Raw genomic sequence first — 17,845 nt, forward strand, 5'->3', positions numbered from 1 at the left:
CGATCGATCTTCAGTCGATCTCAAGGCGCTGCATTTTGGTTTGTATTGTACAACTAACGCGATGAAAAAGGAACATGAAGATGAAGATTCTTTACTTATACTTTATTTCTATTATTTTATTTTATTATTATTTTATTTATGCTTTATTTGTATTATTTATAGATACAGACTGATAAATTAATAATTACGAGTTAAATATAACAGCGTCGATCGTCCAACACTATCAGCGGAGCTATACGACTGGCAATCATCGAGTAAAGTATAACAGCTCGTCCATTCGCCTAATTTTGCTCAACCAAACTTAACACATTGAGCGTATAGCCTGAACTCCCACGTATTTGTTGAATTATTTAATAAACAATTGGGAAGATTCAGAAGCATTTAACAAGTGTGATATTTAATAATAATAATAATGTAAATTGTATGAAAGGTGATCATCATCTTTTTCCTAATGCGAACCACTCGGCAAAGGACGAGTGAAATCAACTTCAACGTTACTATTTCCAATATTATTTTCAATTGCTGCGCCATATTCGACACACTGAAATTCCATTTTCTACCACCTCCTCGTTGCTAAGTGAAAGGTCTTCAAAAACTTGTCGAAACATCGGTTTCTTACTGTTCAAACATGTAATGTAAGAACGATGTCCGCAACGTTTTGTTTGTAGCATCCATTGATTCCTTCGCTCTTTCGTTTAACAATTAACATTTATTCTAAGATAGCGCATCAAGTATAATTCGTAAGACGCCAATCAGCGTGTGTCGTCGTCAATGTGTCGAGCCAAAGGCTCTTCGCTGATTGCGTAGACGTAGAATAAGAAAGAAATTCAGGTGTCTTGAAATTAAGCAACCTGATTGAAAAATCTGGACAAAAGTGGAAACTCTAGCGCGATGTCACCGTACGATCCAACGATAGCAACCGAAAGACGAGGCAAAATCGCGCGACTCGCGGCTAATCGTTTCTCGCGTCTCGTCGCGGATCTGACGTTAGTCCTTTTTCTCTCTCCTCCCCCTTTTTTTTCTTTTGTTTCCGTAAATCCGAGAAACAAGCAACAAATGGGTGGCACGAGAATTTTGTGGCGATGGGACACGCGGCCGAGACGGAACTGCGGTGAATTTCTCGATGGCGAAACGTAAATCAGTCAGCCGCAGGAGACTCGGTACCGCAGCGAAATTGAAGTAAAAATTCCACGAGCACGAGAAACGTGATTATTTAAGCTGTCATGCATGATGAATGGACTCGTCGACGACGAAGAGCAGGAAATTTTGGATTCCGAACACGCTGGACCACCGACGCTGTCCATGTTCTCCATTCTTCTTCAGGACGTCGAGGGATTTCGCTCTTCCTTCCGTCTCTCTTTCTCTTTCTTTTTCTCTATCTGTCTATCTATCTATCTCTCTTTGCCTTTCTTTTCTTTCTGTTTTACGTCTTTCAGAAGTGGTAGCCAAGAGTGGAAGGTATTAAGAGACGTATGTCTCCTGTGTTTCAGGTCCTGCCACCTTGGAAGGCGGCCAAGTCCGGCAGTATATCCTTCAAAATCCGCACCAACGAACCTAACGGCTTGATCATGTACAGCCGTAGTGGAGCTCACACGAGGGTATGTAAATTTCGTTTGATATATTGTTTCTTTCTTTTCTTCTTTCAGTCGGCGGACTGCGCGTGGAAAGTACTCGTAAAAGCATTCGAAAATATTTGTAATCGATGGCAGGAAAATTACTATACAGAACATGAAGAGAAATATCTCTTTGGTCTTCTTTTTATCAGAGTTTTGCCATACTGTAGAATAATTTTCGTGCAAAAAGATAGCTGGGTATCCATACGCTTTGGGAAAATGTGGTAGAAACACGTGAAAAACATATGCGAAAATATTGGCGCGACGTGGGTGATGAGGTAGAGTTAGCTTGATAGGATAGTGTCCTGGGGAAAATAATCTGCTTCAGGGGAAGAAAAATCTTCTTCGTGAATTTCATTTGTTAATCGTCCGCGTTATTCCGAACGCTTTGAAATTTATCGTTAGCACTGTGTTGAGATCGGATCATCTGAGTGCAAATTGGCGAAGCTCGAAGCGAATCTGAAAACGTATACGAGCTGCAAGTTGAGAGGAAGTGGAAAAGCACGAAGAAACGAAAAGAGACGGAAGAGTTAAATAGCAGTGGGAAAGATCGACAGGAGAAGAATAAGGAAACGAAGGTAGAAGAACGATAATGTAAATGAAAGTTGGAAACGACGATCGGTTGAAAAGTCGATGTTTGTTCGAGCGAGAAAGGAAGTGATAACGAGACGGAATTGTATGAAATGGCAGAGGACAGGCGATCGAATTACCAGCCATGATGAAAATACATTTTTTATCTCATCAAATGGAGAATACTGTTTGGAAAATTGTCGCTGAAAGACTGGACCGATACAGAACCGTAATCAAATTTCATCGTCGCTGTTGTAAAACCTGCGATCGTTTGTCCAAGTAAGAGACGAATTTCTACGTTGATAAATCGTAATTTACCGGAATCAAATTCGAAATGATTAACGCTGCTTCTATCATCGATGTATCGTTCGTTCAATTTAGTTCACGTGATTCAAAATGCTTTGTTGTATATAAAATACGGATAAAACGAAAGCAATATTTTGTTCGAAAACTTGAGCCTTTGGTAATTGTTAGTTAAAATATTGTACATCGAATTTCATCGGAGATGTAATAAACGCCCCTTTGTTGTTTGCATGCACAAAATATTCAGGAATTATATTTTAATTGAAAAACTCGTACGCGCTGTTAAATCAATCGTTGTAAAGACAAATGTCCAATTTTTACGTAGAATAAAAATTTCATTGCGCTGCGTATAGCATAAACAACGGTATTAGCTTGCAATGGAAAACTAAATAGACCGAGCCTGTATCTGCTAATCTGAAGATGAACGTTTCTACATACGAAACGTTTCGTGAAATATCCTAATAGAATTACCGAAACTCTTGGTCAGATATTATTCGTTCAATTACTAATACATTTAATTAACGAAAACCTAAAACGAATCATTCGAGGAGAATGAAATTAAAATCACTGATAGCACCTCGTTAACAGAACGAACCACGTCCGACCGATTTCACATCAAATTATCGAATCCTTAATTAAACTCGATAAAATCGTCGAACAATCAGGAAATGAATTTTGCAAGATGCATATGGGAAAATTACGGAGGAGGAGGCGATAATTTGAAGCTGAGTCTGCCGAATTTTCTATATTCTTCTTTTATTTGGCAAAATCGAAGATTGTCCTTCCATCTGACTAAATCAAAAATCAAAGAAGGCTAAACATGTGTTTGCTCGTCCTCGTCCTAATTATGAATAAATTAATCGGAAAATTGAAATATGGAAAATCGAATCTCCCAGATTCATCGATTTCCAACTTCTCCTCCAAACAAACTTCGGTTCTTCTATCTTCTCTTCAGCGACAAACGCAATAGTTTAATGATAAATAGTAGTGGTTTATTATAGTAGTTCGAGCTTATTTGCTTGGCCTTGGTTGCACAGATTACGATCTGTACGTTGTCTTTACTGCACACGTCGTTGAAACTCTTATTTCTTCAGCGATCTGCTCGCCTGTTTCCTCTCATCTGTCTCGTTTTCATTCTAAAATTGTCTTCCATTTGCTCCGGAGTACCTTTGTTCCTGGAAACTATTTCATGGACTACTATTTGCATTTCACAGCTTGCAGAACTCCTTAATATCATAGTAGATAGAGACTATGGTACGTTCAAGTTTGAGAAACCAGGAATCAACGAATGTTCCCTAATTTTCAAAATGACACGTGTAATTCCATTCAGAATCGCATCTTCTGTTACGATAAATCCGAAAGATATCAGAAACGATGCAAGAGTCTTTTGAAAATTACTGTCGCGCCACTAGTCCAATAAGAATTAAATTGCTTCCTTGTCTTCGCGTTTCTGTCTTCAAGTTTCTTTGGTTTTGTAAGAAAATAATGTTGAATGCAGAACATTTTCCGTTTTATATTATTTTCTCGAGTTACTTACCATCCATTTTCTTCCATCAAGATAAAAATCACAAAGTTTGATAGATTAGGTTTCGTGTTTGTTAAAGATGCATCGTTGCAGAAGAAAGACACCTTTCGGACAACCTAGTAGCTCAAAATCTGTACATGAGCCCCATTTGCAAAATTGTTCCTCTAAAAAGCGAAGCCTCGCCACGTAAGGAATCTTCGTCCCACGCTTTTCACTTATCCCATCACGAGGAATCGGCTTGGCGAGTTGTCGGACATGCTCTGTATATCGCAGAATGTGCGCGTTCGACGAACAGGTAGAGAGACAGGCGAGGCAGATGTGGGCCACGAGTCGGCCGAACGACAATCGAGAGGAAATGCATTTTCGTCGCTGGAGCCGAGTTTCCCTCGCAGCCGCCAGTTATCTCGATTTAACAATACCGTCTCGTAATTCCCACAATTATATTTCAACGTTGAAACAGGAACAGCGCAGGACTGGCGTCAGCGTGGCGAATAATCGCGGTTGCGTAGCGCGCAACGGCGTGAAATAAATCGGAAAGTTGGGAAAACCGGGTTCTCGTTAAGGGCGCGAGTTCGCGCCGCTTGCTCATTAGCAGAATCACCGGATCCCGCGAACAAATGCTTGGCCGGTTAGCGTTCGTGTCTGTCACGCACACTACTAACTCTCTGTTTGTAAATACATACGTTAACACATGGCTATTAGTCGCGAAATAAACGCGGCTGGTCGCTGTCGTGTCCACAAAACAGCTTCCTCAATCATATTCTTCTTTTCTTTAATTTATCGTTTACCCTGAGGTGTAATTGTCGTCAAGCCCGTGCAGATGTTGCGCGATGTCTTCGAAGAGGCGGTGGATAGCTGTCGGTACGCTGCGGGTCGTTCGTATTTGGGTGTCAGCAAAGTTTCTGCTCGTAAATATTACGGGCATAGCCCGTAGTACGTACTATACAAGTCGTGCGAATTTAAAGGAAAAACGAAGAGACACGCGGTTTGCCACTAGACAGTAACACGTGCACTTTGTACGTTCACTCGTTCGCGGGTAGTTTAATTATTTAGATTTTACGCCCTGAAGGTAAAAGTAAAACGACGTTTCCTTTTTGCAGCAAGATCTCTTCGCCTTCGAGATCTTCAATGGCCACCTGTACCTGCACGCTGACCTCGGAAGCGGACCAGTGAAGGTGAAATCGTCGAAACAACGAATCGACGACGGCACGTGGCACGACGTGGCACTTCGTCGAGTCGAAAGAGATGGACGTGTCACCGTCGACGGTTCCATTGTCGAATTCCGTACACCAGGTAAGCAACAGAACCTTTGTCTTCTTTTTCTTGCCTCCTCTTTCTTTCTTTTCTTCTTCTTTCTTTTTTCGTTAAATTTTCCGACTCGTTCGTCAGGATGTTTGGCGTTTATCGTCTAATCTACGGACTACAGGCGGAACTCTAAATCCGGTCGGTCGACGAAATAAACGACGAAGGAGGGTAAAAATGCGCGGGATCGAGAAGCAAGCCACTCATAATTCAGAGTTACACGCTCGAGGACACTTATCTGCAGGTGCAGCTAACCGTTCCATGCGTGGAACGTAATAAATCTTCCGCCCTTGCCTTTTTCTACGATCCCCTGGTTTTATTACCGCTTAGTAGTTACCCTTCGTTAGATCTGTCTTTTTAGAAACTCGCTCGCTTTTATTCGCTACCTCGGTACTACGCTCCTGACGATCGCGATTAATCGAGCGAAATTTACAGCTCAGACTCTAGTCGTTTAGATCTGGTCGTTTAAACTACGATGGCAGCACATTTATGGTAATTGGTAATGGTTACTGTTCTTGGAAAATCTTTTTTTTTCTTTGGTATACAGTTTTTAGTATCGTTCTATGATTGAGCGAGAGAATTTTAATATAACGCGATTGAAAATGAAAACGAACCGCCAGCTTCTGAGATGCGAGTATTTAACAGCAGTGTTCGATGATTGGCGAAATAGGTCATCAAAGAATGAAACAGTGACTGCTGTAACTCGATAAAGGTATATTTGAATTTCGATTTAATTGAGATTTAATAAGCTTTCATTTTAATCCAGGTGCAAGAATGTTGGAATGTACGCAACTTGGTGTTAAAATCATCGACAGAGGTTCTTCCACTGGTTCGTTATAAAATAGAACATGCCGATTTCACTTTGCCTCTTCGATTTATATCTTCTGTGGACCACGGTGAAGAAGAGATACATGTCGTTTGTAGGGGAATAAATTTTAGGAAATTCAATTGTCCAAGGGAACTCCGTGGTAAATTAGAAATATCTTAAATGATAATCGACAACTATCGTCTCATTTTAATTTCACATTTAATTCAACACCTCTCATTGCGCGTTACTTTCAACGTTCTTCTCTTGGAATGAATCTTGGAATGAATGTGGCTGCTCATAGCCAAGACCAGAGAGAAGATTCTAAAGGATCTTCTTGAGTCGTTGAAAAGACAGTAATCTTACTTATGACAAATTCCCATTTCATCTGACAGTTTATTCTCAAATGCAAAATGAAAATTATAAATAATCTGCTCGAGCAATTCCAAAGACAATCCAGATCGAACCTGTGTAGCTGCTCATAGCCAAGACCAGAGAGAAGATTCTAAAGGATCTTCTTGAGTCGTTGAAAAGACAGTAATCTTACTTATGACAAATTCCCATTTCATCTGACAGTTTACCTTCAAGTGCAAAATGAAAATTATAAATAATCTGCTCGAGCAATTCCAAAGACAATCCAGATCGAACCTGTGTAGCTCCTCATCACCAAGATCAGAGAGAAGATTCTAAAGGATCTTCTTGAGTCGTTGAAAAGACAGTAATCTTACTTATGACAAATTCCTATTTCATCTGACAGTTTATTCTCAAATGCAAAATGAAAATTATTAATAATCTGGTCGAGCAATTCCAAAGACAATCCAGATCGAACCTGTGTAGCTCCTCATCACCAAGATCAGAGAGAAGATTCTAAAGGATCTTCTTGAGTCGTTGAAAAGACAGTAATCTTACTTATGACAAATTCCCATTTCATCTGACAGTTTATTCTCAAATGCAAAATGAAAATTATTAATAATCTGGTCGAGCAATTCCAAAGACAATCCAGATCGAACCTGTGTAGCTCCTCATCACCAAGATGAGACAGAAGATTCTAAAGGATCTTCTTGAGTCGTTGAAAAGACAGTAATCTTACTTATGACAAATTCCCATTTCATCTGACAGTTTACCTTCAAATGCAAAATGAAAATTATTAATAATCTGGTCGAGCAATTCCAAAGGCAATCCAGATCGAACCTGTGTAGCTCCTCATCACCAAGATCAGAGAGAAGATTCTAAAGGATCTTCTTGAGTCGTTGAAAAGACAGTAATCTTACTTATGACAAATTCCCATTTCATCTGACAGTTTACCTTCATGTGCAAAATGAAAATTATAAATAATCTGGTCGAGCAATTCCAAAGACAATCCAGATCGAACCTGATATCGCTAAATACAATACGACGTTGCTGAACCAAATAACCAAGAAATAACAATAGCAATTTCAATAGACAAATTCTCCTTCAATCTAACTTCTGGTCGCCAAATGCAAAGAGAGAATTATAAAGGATCTCCTTGAGCCGCACAGAAGACAATCAGAAACTCCTCGTAGATTTAATCGCGAATTTATTCATAACTCTGAAAACTCCGGTGCCAGGATAGGGGAAAGGATAAAAAGTCAAGCAAACGGAGAAGTATAGGGAAGTTTGTGATATAGCTTCGGGCGGAGCTTTATTAAACCGATAAATAAACAAAAAGGAAGAGGGAGTTGCCGCAGCGTTGGATTCTTCATCGACTTCTTTGTCGCCCAGCTCGATATACAGGGTTTTCTCTACTCGTCCCGCAACATCGTAGGAACACATGATCTACAAGTGAAAATAAGGAAAAAATGTTACAGGAAGTTCGCTTGTAAACGCTTTGTTACAAAATTGTAGGTAAATAGGTGTTAGCCTGAGTAGATGTTAACAAATACCGAACGATGTGGCACTTTTCTTGCAGGAAACACACGCTGGTGTTCTCGTACAGCAGATAACACGCACAAACATAATTCGGCGTATCCTTCCTTTGAAAATAATCTTGGAATTTCGACATGCTGTCTCACGCGATAATCGAAACCCAACAACCGCAGTAAATAGTCAGAGAACAAGAAATGTGGCGCAGGTACAGGCAAAGTAAGGACGATCGACTTTCCATATTGTCCAGCTTCAAATCTGCTGTTCCTCACCATGTTTTTCTTAGTTTTATTTGTAGATCATGCGCCTACGATGTTGCCGGAAAAGTAGGAAACACCCTGTATATCCGAGAATAATAGAAGCCGGCACTCACCGCTGGAATCACGTTCTTCCTGGCTTCTCTCCGGCCACTTCCGTCTTGGCCAGATCCTTACACCGTCGTCTTGCCGAATTTCCCGCCGATTTTTCACCTACGTGTACACGATGGCGAAGTGTCGTAAAATTCCAACCACGAACGATCCCCAGTGGCGTCTTCTATTCCGTTGTTTTATTATTAATTAAATTGCAACGGGTTAAGGAATTGAGTTGCAACGACACGTCTGTTTCACTTTTCAATTTTATTGCCGCAGTTTACTGCGATTACTAAATTGAAATTTAAACAGCAAATTATAGCTACTTCGTACGCATGACGAGTATACTCGTCGAAAACAGCTAACTGATTGAAGAATGCGAGAAATTGTACAGCGAACAGCAAACGCGCTATCTCGAGTATCAAAAGTTTGGCAGACTGTCGCCCGCTAACATTTCGAATACAGCTGAATATTTTAGCGTGTTAGCGTTAACAGAAAGAAATTCACAACTTGGATCGAATTGTGTATTTATCCTGAATCAACGGTAGCGCAAGTTTCACGAAGCTGTTGGTGGTCGCTGGAATTACACGGCCGGTTAATTTGCCCGTGAAATTCCCCTTTGAGAACCGACCCTTTAGCAATTTCAGCCTCAAAACTGTGCTTCGTCGCCTCTCCTGGGACGAGTTTGCGCGAATTCTTCGAGTGTGAACGCTTGCTGCGGGCCAACTGCTCTCGTAACACGCGAAAAACCCCGATGCAACCGGCTTAAGCCTTTGCAATTAAGCTTAGCCTACGATTCCAATTGCTGTCCACTCTGGCAATTTCCTTTCCCCACAAACGTCTTATCAAGAACTGATTATACTTCGTCTGTTGCGGCGTTTCAATCATCACGGATGAACATGACGGCAGAAGAACGCAATAGACGCGTCATCGTGTTGAATTTCTCATTTTAATATCATTCTATGATCAAGCGAGAGAATTTTAATGTAGTGCGATTGGAAATGAAAACGAACCGCTAGCTTCTGAGATGCGAGTATTTAACAGCAGCGTTCGATGATTTGGCGAAATAGATCATCAAAGAATGGAACAGTGTCCGCTGCTGAGCCGCTTTAAACATCTTAAATAGCTTGAATTTATGTTATAGTTATGCGTACCAAGATTTTTAAGACAAAGAATCTTTCTAGGAATTGTAAAATTCCATTTACGATTTTGACGATGAATCGCCGCTGTTATAGTGATCGATGGATGCAACTATAAGCAGAAACCAGAAGTCAAACACCTAACCAGTTGGCACATCTTTGAAAACCTTGAAAAGCGATGAAAAGCAAGCGACGAGTATACTCGTCAAACAAAGAATACGTGTGATTATAATATAGAATTAAATTAATACAGAATCAACAAAACAACTGTCCTACTTTCTAATTTTATTACCGAGAGGGCTGATCGTAACACAAAATATTGGCGTTTCTTCAGGACGACTATTCTCGTGAAAAATAACTAACTGGTTAACGCAAAATACAATATATTGGCAAAGAAAAAAGTTGCAAATCACAAAGAAGAAGCACTTTAACCAGCGCGATTTCAATCTCGATAAATCAAAATCTCTTTAAGCGTACAAAGAGATGGAAAGCATTTAAGCATGAAGCGATTTACTTGGAAGGAAAGAAACACTGGGAAATCCTTTATCTCGTTCTGATGCTAAAACCTCAAAGGCGCAACTGAATTAAATGGTCGGCGGCGTTATTCGCGTTGAAAGCAGCGTAATCTGTAAAACATGAATCACCAGGATTTAAAGCGCGATTACGGTTAAGCCAATAGAATAATCTTCTCAGGAGAAGAATCTTCTCAAAAAAGACCCACACGTATCCGGAGAATCGCTGAAACCAGTTTGGAGACGACAGGCGAGCGTTCAGAAGTTCACGCGCGTGCCGAACGTCGTTCACTCTGCGCGTCCACGTTCGTCTCGATTTTAGTTTGCACCTTAATTTTCCCGTCTTTGCATCTGTTACTTTTATCTCTACCAGGTAGAGATTATAATATTTGCAATATTATAATGCGTGGCCAGATTGCAATAATCGAACGTGCGAGTAAGTCGTTGAGTTTCCCTATTCAACAAGTATCACGTTGCTATATCTATCTTTTGTTTTTGTAATTTTCATCTCGTACGGAGGAGGCGGACCAGCGTTTGCGTAGTATTTATAATCGCATTTTCATCAGGCAGCCTCGTAAAATTCTCCATAAAATAATCTGAAGTGTATCGTTGACCGTGGACTCTTTTAAACCGCCTTTTGTTTCCGAGGAAATTTATGTGGGCGATCGATAATCTGAAAATATTGTCGAGCGTACAGTTATTCGCCGCACTGTATATACCCGCAGCAGACACGCGATTGACGTAATCCAACAATCGTCCAGCGGCGATCTACCGCGTAGAATAAAATAGCACGGTATAAATTTGATCTGGCAAATTATGATCAGCGGCCGAAATTCTTCGCTTCAGTCAGCTCGATTCATCGCCGAGCTCTTACACGCTTGTCGGCGGTAACAATTTTCGACGAGGGAGCACTCATCCTCCTTGGTCGACTGCAATTTCCTCCCTTCCGTGCTTCCGCGTCTTTCGGTATTTCTCTCCTCTCATATTCATTTTTCTCTCCATCTTATCGTCTGCCCAAGAAAATAAGATTCGTCCGTGTAACGTTCTCTGCACGTTTTTCTTCCGAATTCCATGTCATGTAACGTGTACTACTTGGATCGTCCTTTTGCACAGAGTTTTAGCGCACGATTTGCAGATGGCACGTTTATCGGACTCGATTAACCCAGGCAAAGATATCGAAGCTTCTTCCAAATTTAAAGAACATTGGAATTTCGTCCGGAAAAAGGGCGACGTAACACGAAGGTTTTGGTTTTAAGACGAGGGGAAGCTAGGGACGAAACGTTGGTAAAAAGCATTGTTTATTCAAGTTTGTTTGTTTTTTCTTGCGCCAAGTTACGTGGAAAAATAGAGTGTTTAATATTATCTTATTAAAAAATTACTAAATTTAACCGTATGCATATGTAACGCGATGAAGGTAATTTGCATAAAGTTAAATTACGCGATTAGTAAATTGGCGTTGATCATAGATTGCGAAGACATAAAAAATGTTGGCAAGAAATTTAGACTTAGGACGTGAAAGAATTTATTTTGTGGATATAAAAATTCAAGGCCGAAGATAGAAGCGCTTGCATGTTTAATATGCAAATGTATAATTACTGTTATTATGAAAGCAAAGTTGTAATGAAATATTTTTGAAGTATTCATGAATCAAAAGTACAATAATTAAAGCGTTCCTCGAGCAGCTTTTTAATGTTCTAATTATTACCTTGAAGGGGGCTTAACTCGTATAAATGTTAATTTCCACGATATTTTCCTGTAGCACTGCGTCAATTTAGCAAAGTTTATGAACATGGGCAAAATAATAAAAATTTTAAAGCAGGTTCTCCGCGATATATCCTACGATACAGCCACTAAAAATTTTATACTTGAGACCTAAATTAATTCCAAAATGTATCTACGTATCGCTACAAAAAAGGAATAATCGAGCATACCTTGTGGCCAGATCTAAATACGAAACTCTTGTAAAATGAAGACAATAATTGAAAATTGACAGTAATTTCAAGAATTCCAATATTTTAAAACACAATATCAATTAGTTGTAAAACGTTTTAACGTTTCCCATGAATAAGGAAATCTTTTTCTTGTTTCTACATGTATAATTTCTCATCTGTTGCTACTCATGTTCTATATATGTAAATCACTTTATTCAACAAATTATTTCAATGCCAATTATTATCAATAATATGAAAAGCTCTTCTTAATCTGATTTCATAATACAAACAAATTAATCAAATACAAAGTACAGATTAATATCCAAATGCTTTTTCTTCTTTTTACATGTATAGTTTCTCATCTGTTGCTACTCATATTCTATATATGTAAATCACTTTATTCAACAAATTATTTCAATGCCAATTATTATCAATAATATGAAAAGCTCCTCTTAATCTGGTTTTATAATACAAACAAATTAATCAAATACAAAGTACAGATTAATATCCAAATGCTTTTTCTTCTTTTTACATGTATAGTTTCTCATCTGTTGCTATTCATGTTATATGTATGTAAATCACTTTATTCAACAAATTATTTCAATGCCAATTATTATCAATAATATGAAAAGCTCCTCTTAATCTGGCTTTATAATACAAACAAATTAATCAAATACAAAGTACAGATTAATATCCAAATGCTTTTTCTTCTTTTTACATGTATAGTTTCTCATCTGTTGCTATTCATGTTATATCTATGTAAATCACTTTATTCAACAAATTATTTCAATGCCAATTATTATTAATAGTATGAAAAGCTCTTCTTAATCTGATTTCATAATACAAACAAATTAATCAAATACAAAGTACAGATTAATATCCAAATACTTTTTCTTGTTTTTACATGTATAGTTTCTCATCTGTTGCTATTCATGTTATATGTATGTAAATCACTTTATTCAACAAATTATTTCAATGCCAATTATTATTAATAGTATGAAAAGCTCTTCTTAATCTGATTTTATAATACAAACAAATTAATCAAATACAAAGTACAGATTAATATCCAAATGCTTTTTCTTCTTTTTACATGTTATAGTTTCTCATCTGTTGCTATTCATGTTATATGTATGTAAATCACTTTATTCAACAAATTATTTCAATGCCAATTATTATTAATAGTATGAAAAGCTCTTCTTAATCTGATTTCATAATACAAACAAATTAATCAAATACAAAGTACAGATTAATATCCAAATGCTTTTTCTTCTTTTTACATGTATAGTTTCTCATCTGTTGCTATTCATGTTATATATATGTAAATCACTTTATTCAACAAATTATTTCAATGCCAATTATTATCAGTAATATGAAAAGCTCCTCTTAATCTCGTTTTATAATACAAACAAGTTAATCAAATACAAAGTACAGATTAATATCCAAATGCTTTTTCTTCTTTTTACATGTATAGTTTCTCATCTGTTGCTATTCATGTTCTATGTATGTAAATCACTTTATTCAACAAATTATTTCAATGCCAATTATTATTAATAGTATGAAAAGCTCTTCTTAATCTGATTTCATAATACAAACAAATTAATCAAATACGTAACCAAAATTAATCAAATACGAAATACAGATTAATATCCAAATGCAAATTGGAAATAAAAATCCCTTCCCAAATATAATTTACAAGGCAACAAAATTCACATCTACCTATGTTTACCAATCCAATCCAATTTTCATAGTGCTACGTCTGTCTCACTGCTGATTCGAGAGTCAGTGAACTTTCTTCCTCCAGTTTCTTCTTCTCTTCTTTTTCTTTTTTTTTCTTCTTTGCAAGGCAGGGAACTTTTAGTTTCAAACGGCGCAGTAAGGGAAGAAAAATAACCGACCGGAGGATAATGGAACTTAAGCGCAGCTCGTGAGTTTTTAATGAATCTGTATAAATATTCTCAAGCCGTTTCCACAAGTGACGACCACTGCTCTTCGGTCGCTGGCCACTAAGCCTTCCAGGAATCGTCTCGCTAGCTGACTGCGAATACCCAGGACCAAGCTGTGCAACTTTCAACTAACAATAAAACATATGAAACAAAGGAAATATAAATTTTTCCCTAATGAAATAAAAGTATCTCGAGTAAAATAATTTCATCGGCGTTTAATTAACGCGGGATTAAACGTGGGCTCGTGAGCGTCAGGCAGAACAATTAGACATAGTTCGAGCTCTTTCGAACAGCCTCGCCTGGGAGATGGCGCGTTTTCGCTGCTTGAGTGCGTAATGAGAGGATCGTAAATGGCAGATAACGAGGATAATTACTAGAACGTAGAGATGTTTCGTAAGGGAGATTATGTGTGATAAAGTAGAGCAGCATGGTCTGGATTAAGGCGAAATTTTCGACTCAGATCTAAGGGGAAAGTGCTACGAAGTACTCACTTTATAGCAGCCACCTGAGATTCGAATAATAAGAACGTACAGCAATTGGTTCTAACTTTTTCTTCTTTTTAATTCTTTCTTCTAATTGTTTTAGAATATCAGTGGCCACTCTACACTGTGAGTCTACGATTTTCTTAATATGATCAGCGTTAGACAAACTTCTATTTTAACAGCAAAATACTAATAAAAATTAAGAATGAAATTTAATTTGTAATGTCTTCTTCTTTTTAATTCTTTCTTTTAACTGTTTTAGAATATCAGTGGCCACTTTACACAGTGAGTCTACGATTTTCTTAATATGATTAGCGTTAGGCAAACTTCCATTTTAACAGCAGACTACGAATAAAAATTAAGAATGAAATTTTATTCACCAGTGATGAACAAATATCCCGTAGAATTTATTCGAATAAGAAATTTAATTCGTAATGTCTTCTTCTTTTTAATTCTTTCTTTTAATTGTTTTAAAATATCAGTGGCCACTTTACACTGTGAGTCTATGATTTTCTTAATATGATCAGCGTTAGACAAACTTCCATTTTAACAGTAAAATACTAATAAAAATTAAGAATGAAATTTAATTTGTAATGTCTTCTTCTCTTTAATTCTTTCTTTTAATTGTTTTAGAATATCAGTGGCCACTCTACACTGTGAGTCTACGATTTTCTTAATACGATCAGCGTTAGGAAAACTTCTATTTTAATAAAAATTGAGAATGAAATTTTATTCACCAGTGATGAACAAATATCCCGTAGAATTTATTCGAATAAGAAATTTAATTCGTAATGTCTTCTTCTTTTTAATTCTTTCTTTTAATTGTTTTAGAATATCAGTGGCCACTCTACACTGTGAGTCTACGATTTTCTTAATATGATCAGCGTTAGACAAACTTCTATTTTAACAGTAAAATACTAATAAAAATTAAGAATGAAATTTAATTCGTAATGTCTTCTTCTTTTTAATTCTTTCTTTTAATTGTTTTAGAATATCAGTGGCCACTCTACACTGTGAGTCTACGATTTTCTTAATATGATCAGCGTTAGACAAACTTCTATTTTAACAGTAAAATACTAATAAAAATTAAGAATGAAATTTAATTTGTAATGTCTTCTTCTCTTTAATTCTTTCTTTTAATTGTTTTAGAATATCAGTGGCCACTCTACACTGTGAGTCTACGATTTTCTTAATATGATCAGCGTTAGACAAACTTCTATTTTAACAGTAAAATACTAATAAAAATTAAGAATGAAATTTTATTCACCAGTGATGAACAATTATCCTGTAGAATTTGTCTGGATAAAAATTTAATCGAATATCTTATTAGAATAAATTAATACTTACATGTAATTAAATAGAATTAAATATTATGTATATTGGTATTTACGTGTTATATTGAGAATGGTCATGGTACTGAAAAATAGTTCTGTTCAATTGTTGTAATATTGAATTTTATATCACATCGACTAAACTATTTATAATTGTTACGAGCGCTGTTACTTCGCGCTACAACGTGCGTTGTAAAAATATTTGCCTTGAGAGAAAAAAAAAAAATGAAATAAAAATCTGTACAAACGATGACACACTGTCACATGCATCACGCAAACTTTCGAAGGATATATTGGTAACGAATTTCACGCGTCACGGGTCGAACACCGATCGTGAAAGAACGAACGCGTATGAATTACGCACTACGTGAACGCGTCGATTCGTCACGCACAGTTTTACATTTGTCACCGATACGTTCCGTTTATATCGCTCGCGATATCCGATTAGAAATTGGAAAAACGAGCAGCCAAGGGAAGAAACAGTTAATTAACACACACATGCACGCTCGACAATTCCCAGCTTTGTTTTCCGCTAACAAACAGTAAAAGAAGCAAGTTTCTTTACAATTATTTATTTATACAAATGATATATTTGACGTAATATTACGTAGTTTGAGAAGAAATATTCTCGTGTAAGAACAATAGCAACGAGTGATTTTTAAGAACACTGTTTATCCTAATTAATGGTTGTATGAGACTGGTCCTATTTGCAATGTAAATAGCATAATCTTCAAGTACAAACGTAATTTCTTGAATTCAGTTTTCGTGGTTTGACAGTGTCAGATGTACTTTGACAGTGTAACCATGTGCGAGAGTAGTGAGAGTGGAAAAGTGTGAAGAAATCTTTTTCAAAAGTCGGTAGTTTAGTCGCTAGGGACTCGAGCTATTTTTGAAAGAGGAACAGGACAAAAGTTTGGAAGAAAAGTTGACTTTCTTCGGCGGATAAATATTGCTGAAACACCAGATTGATATTATCTGCTGTAGTAACTTTATGGTTTCGTTGCTTAAGAGTAGCTACATATTTATAAATTGCTTTTTACAGGAAATATTTCATCGTGAAAGATTTACGTTTAAATATGCTCGTGTAACAAATTATAAAACAAATGTGCAAACAGCGCCATTTATAATAAAAATTTCCTCGCTGGTAAATGAAATAAATAACAGCGTAACGTTTCGTGTTTCAGGTGATTCCACGCAATTAGATCTCGATGGATTGCTGTATATCGGCGGTGTGGGTGCTCCATTTGCACCCCTAACAGTCCCTCCAGTATTATGGACAGGTGCCTTGAGACAGGGTTATGTCGGTTGCATGAGGGATCTTGTCATAAACGGCCAACCAATAGATATAGCTGGATACGCTCAGCAACAGGATTCTGGTAAGAGACTATTCCATATTTTATAGTCGAGCACGAACATCGAGTTTCCATTTCGTTGAGAATAATGTAGCTTGTCAATCTTCTGATCGTTGATCCTCGAAACATCGAAGTTTGCAAAGTATACTTTACGCCAGATTGCAATTTGTTGCGTCAGGATTGTATATATATATATATCATAGTGGGAGAGATTTCATGGAGGAATTACAGAAATTTAAGTTTCCTTATTTAAAATCACTTTTAGTTCAAAATAATAATTTTAGGAATTATTGGTGGTATCACAGATTTTCTTTTTTGGAAATTAATAATTATAATGTTTTGATTCTTTAATTTGTAAAATTAGTACTTGGTGTTGGTAAGCTACATAATTTTACTGATTCATTCAAGAGTTATTAATCATTTTGTTTGTCTTATCAAGTTTATTGAACTGTTATGAGTAGATATATATTTTAGCAGTAAAGACTTTTCATTAGAGTTTGATTTATTTTTTATTGTAACATCGTGACATTTATTTAATGTATTTCTCAATTATAAAATTCTTTAATGATACATTGTTATTTGGAGAATAGGTTTAAAAAGATAATATAAAATATTGCTTATATGGATATAAAAGAGGACGATATACTACAAAAATAAGATAAAGTAGTTTTTATAATAGCGTTCTACTTTGTGCAAAACAGCCGCAAAATGTTGACCTAATTGTACACCTTCGTGTATCGTACAATATGTATAGTACATATATTGTGTTTACCAGTTTCTTCATATTTTACCATTAAAGAAAC

General features: G+C 36.8%; 1 protein-coding gene and 1 long non-coding RNA gene across 11 annotated transcripts in view; both read left to right on the forward strand.

Annotated features, from left to right (window-relative positions):
* The window catches only part of LOC100646013 (neurexin-1), a 636,909-nt gene that overhangs the window by 464,894 nt on the left and 154,170 nt on the right, over window positions 1-17,845 (forward strand). For all 10 annotated transcript variants that reach the window (XM_048413687.1, XM_048413689.1, XM_048413690.1 and 7 more), the window contains 3 exons: window positions 1,491-1,598; window positions 5,112-5,304; window positions 16,875-17,066. In XM_048413687.1, coding sequence (XP_048269644.1) covers window positions 1,491-1,598; window positions 5,112-5,304; window positions 16,875-17,066 — 493 coding nt within the window. The remainder of the gene's footprint in view (window positions 1-1,490; window positions 1,599-5,111; window positions 5,305-16,874; window positions 17,067-17,845) is intronic.
* Window positions 7,311-11,687, forward strand: LOC125386680. Its single transcript, XR_007227021.1, has 2 exons — window positions 7,311-7,980; window positions 8,049-11,687. It is a non-coding gene; the product is annotated as an uncharacterized LOC125386680 (long non-coding RNA).

Source organism: Bombus terrestris, chromosome 17 (assembly GCF_910591885.1).
Source record: "Bombus terrestris chromosome 17, iyBomTerr1.2, whole genome shotgun sequence".
NCBI classification, from domain to species: Eukaryota; Metazoa; Arthropoda; class Insecta; order Hymenoptera; family Apidae; genus Bombus; species Bombus terrestris.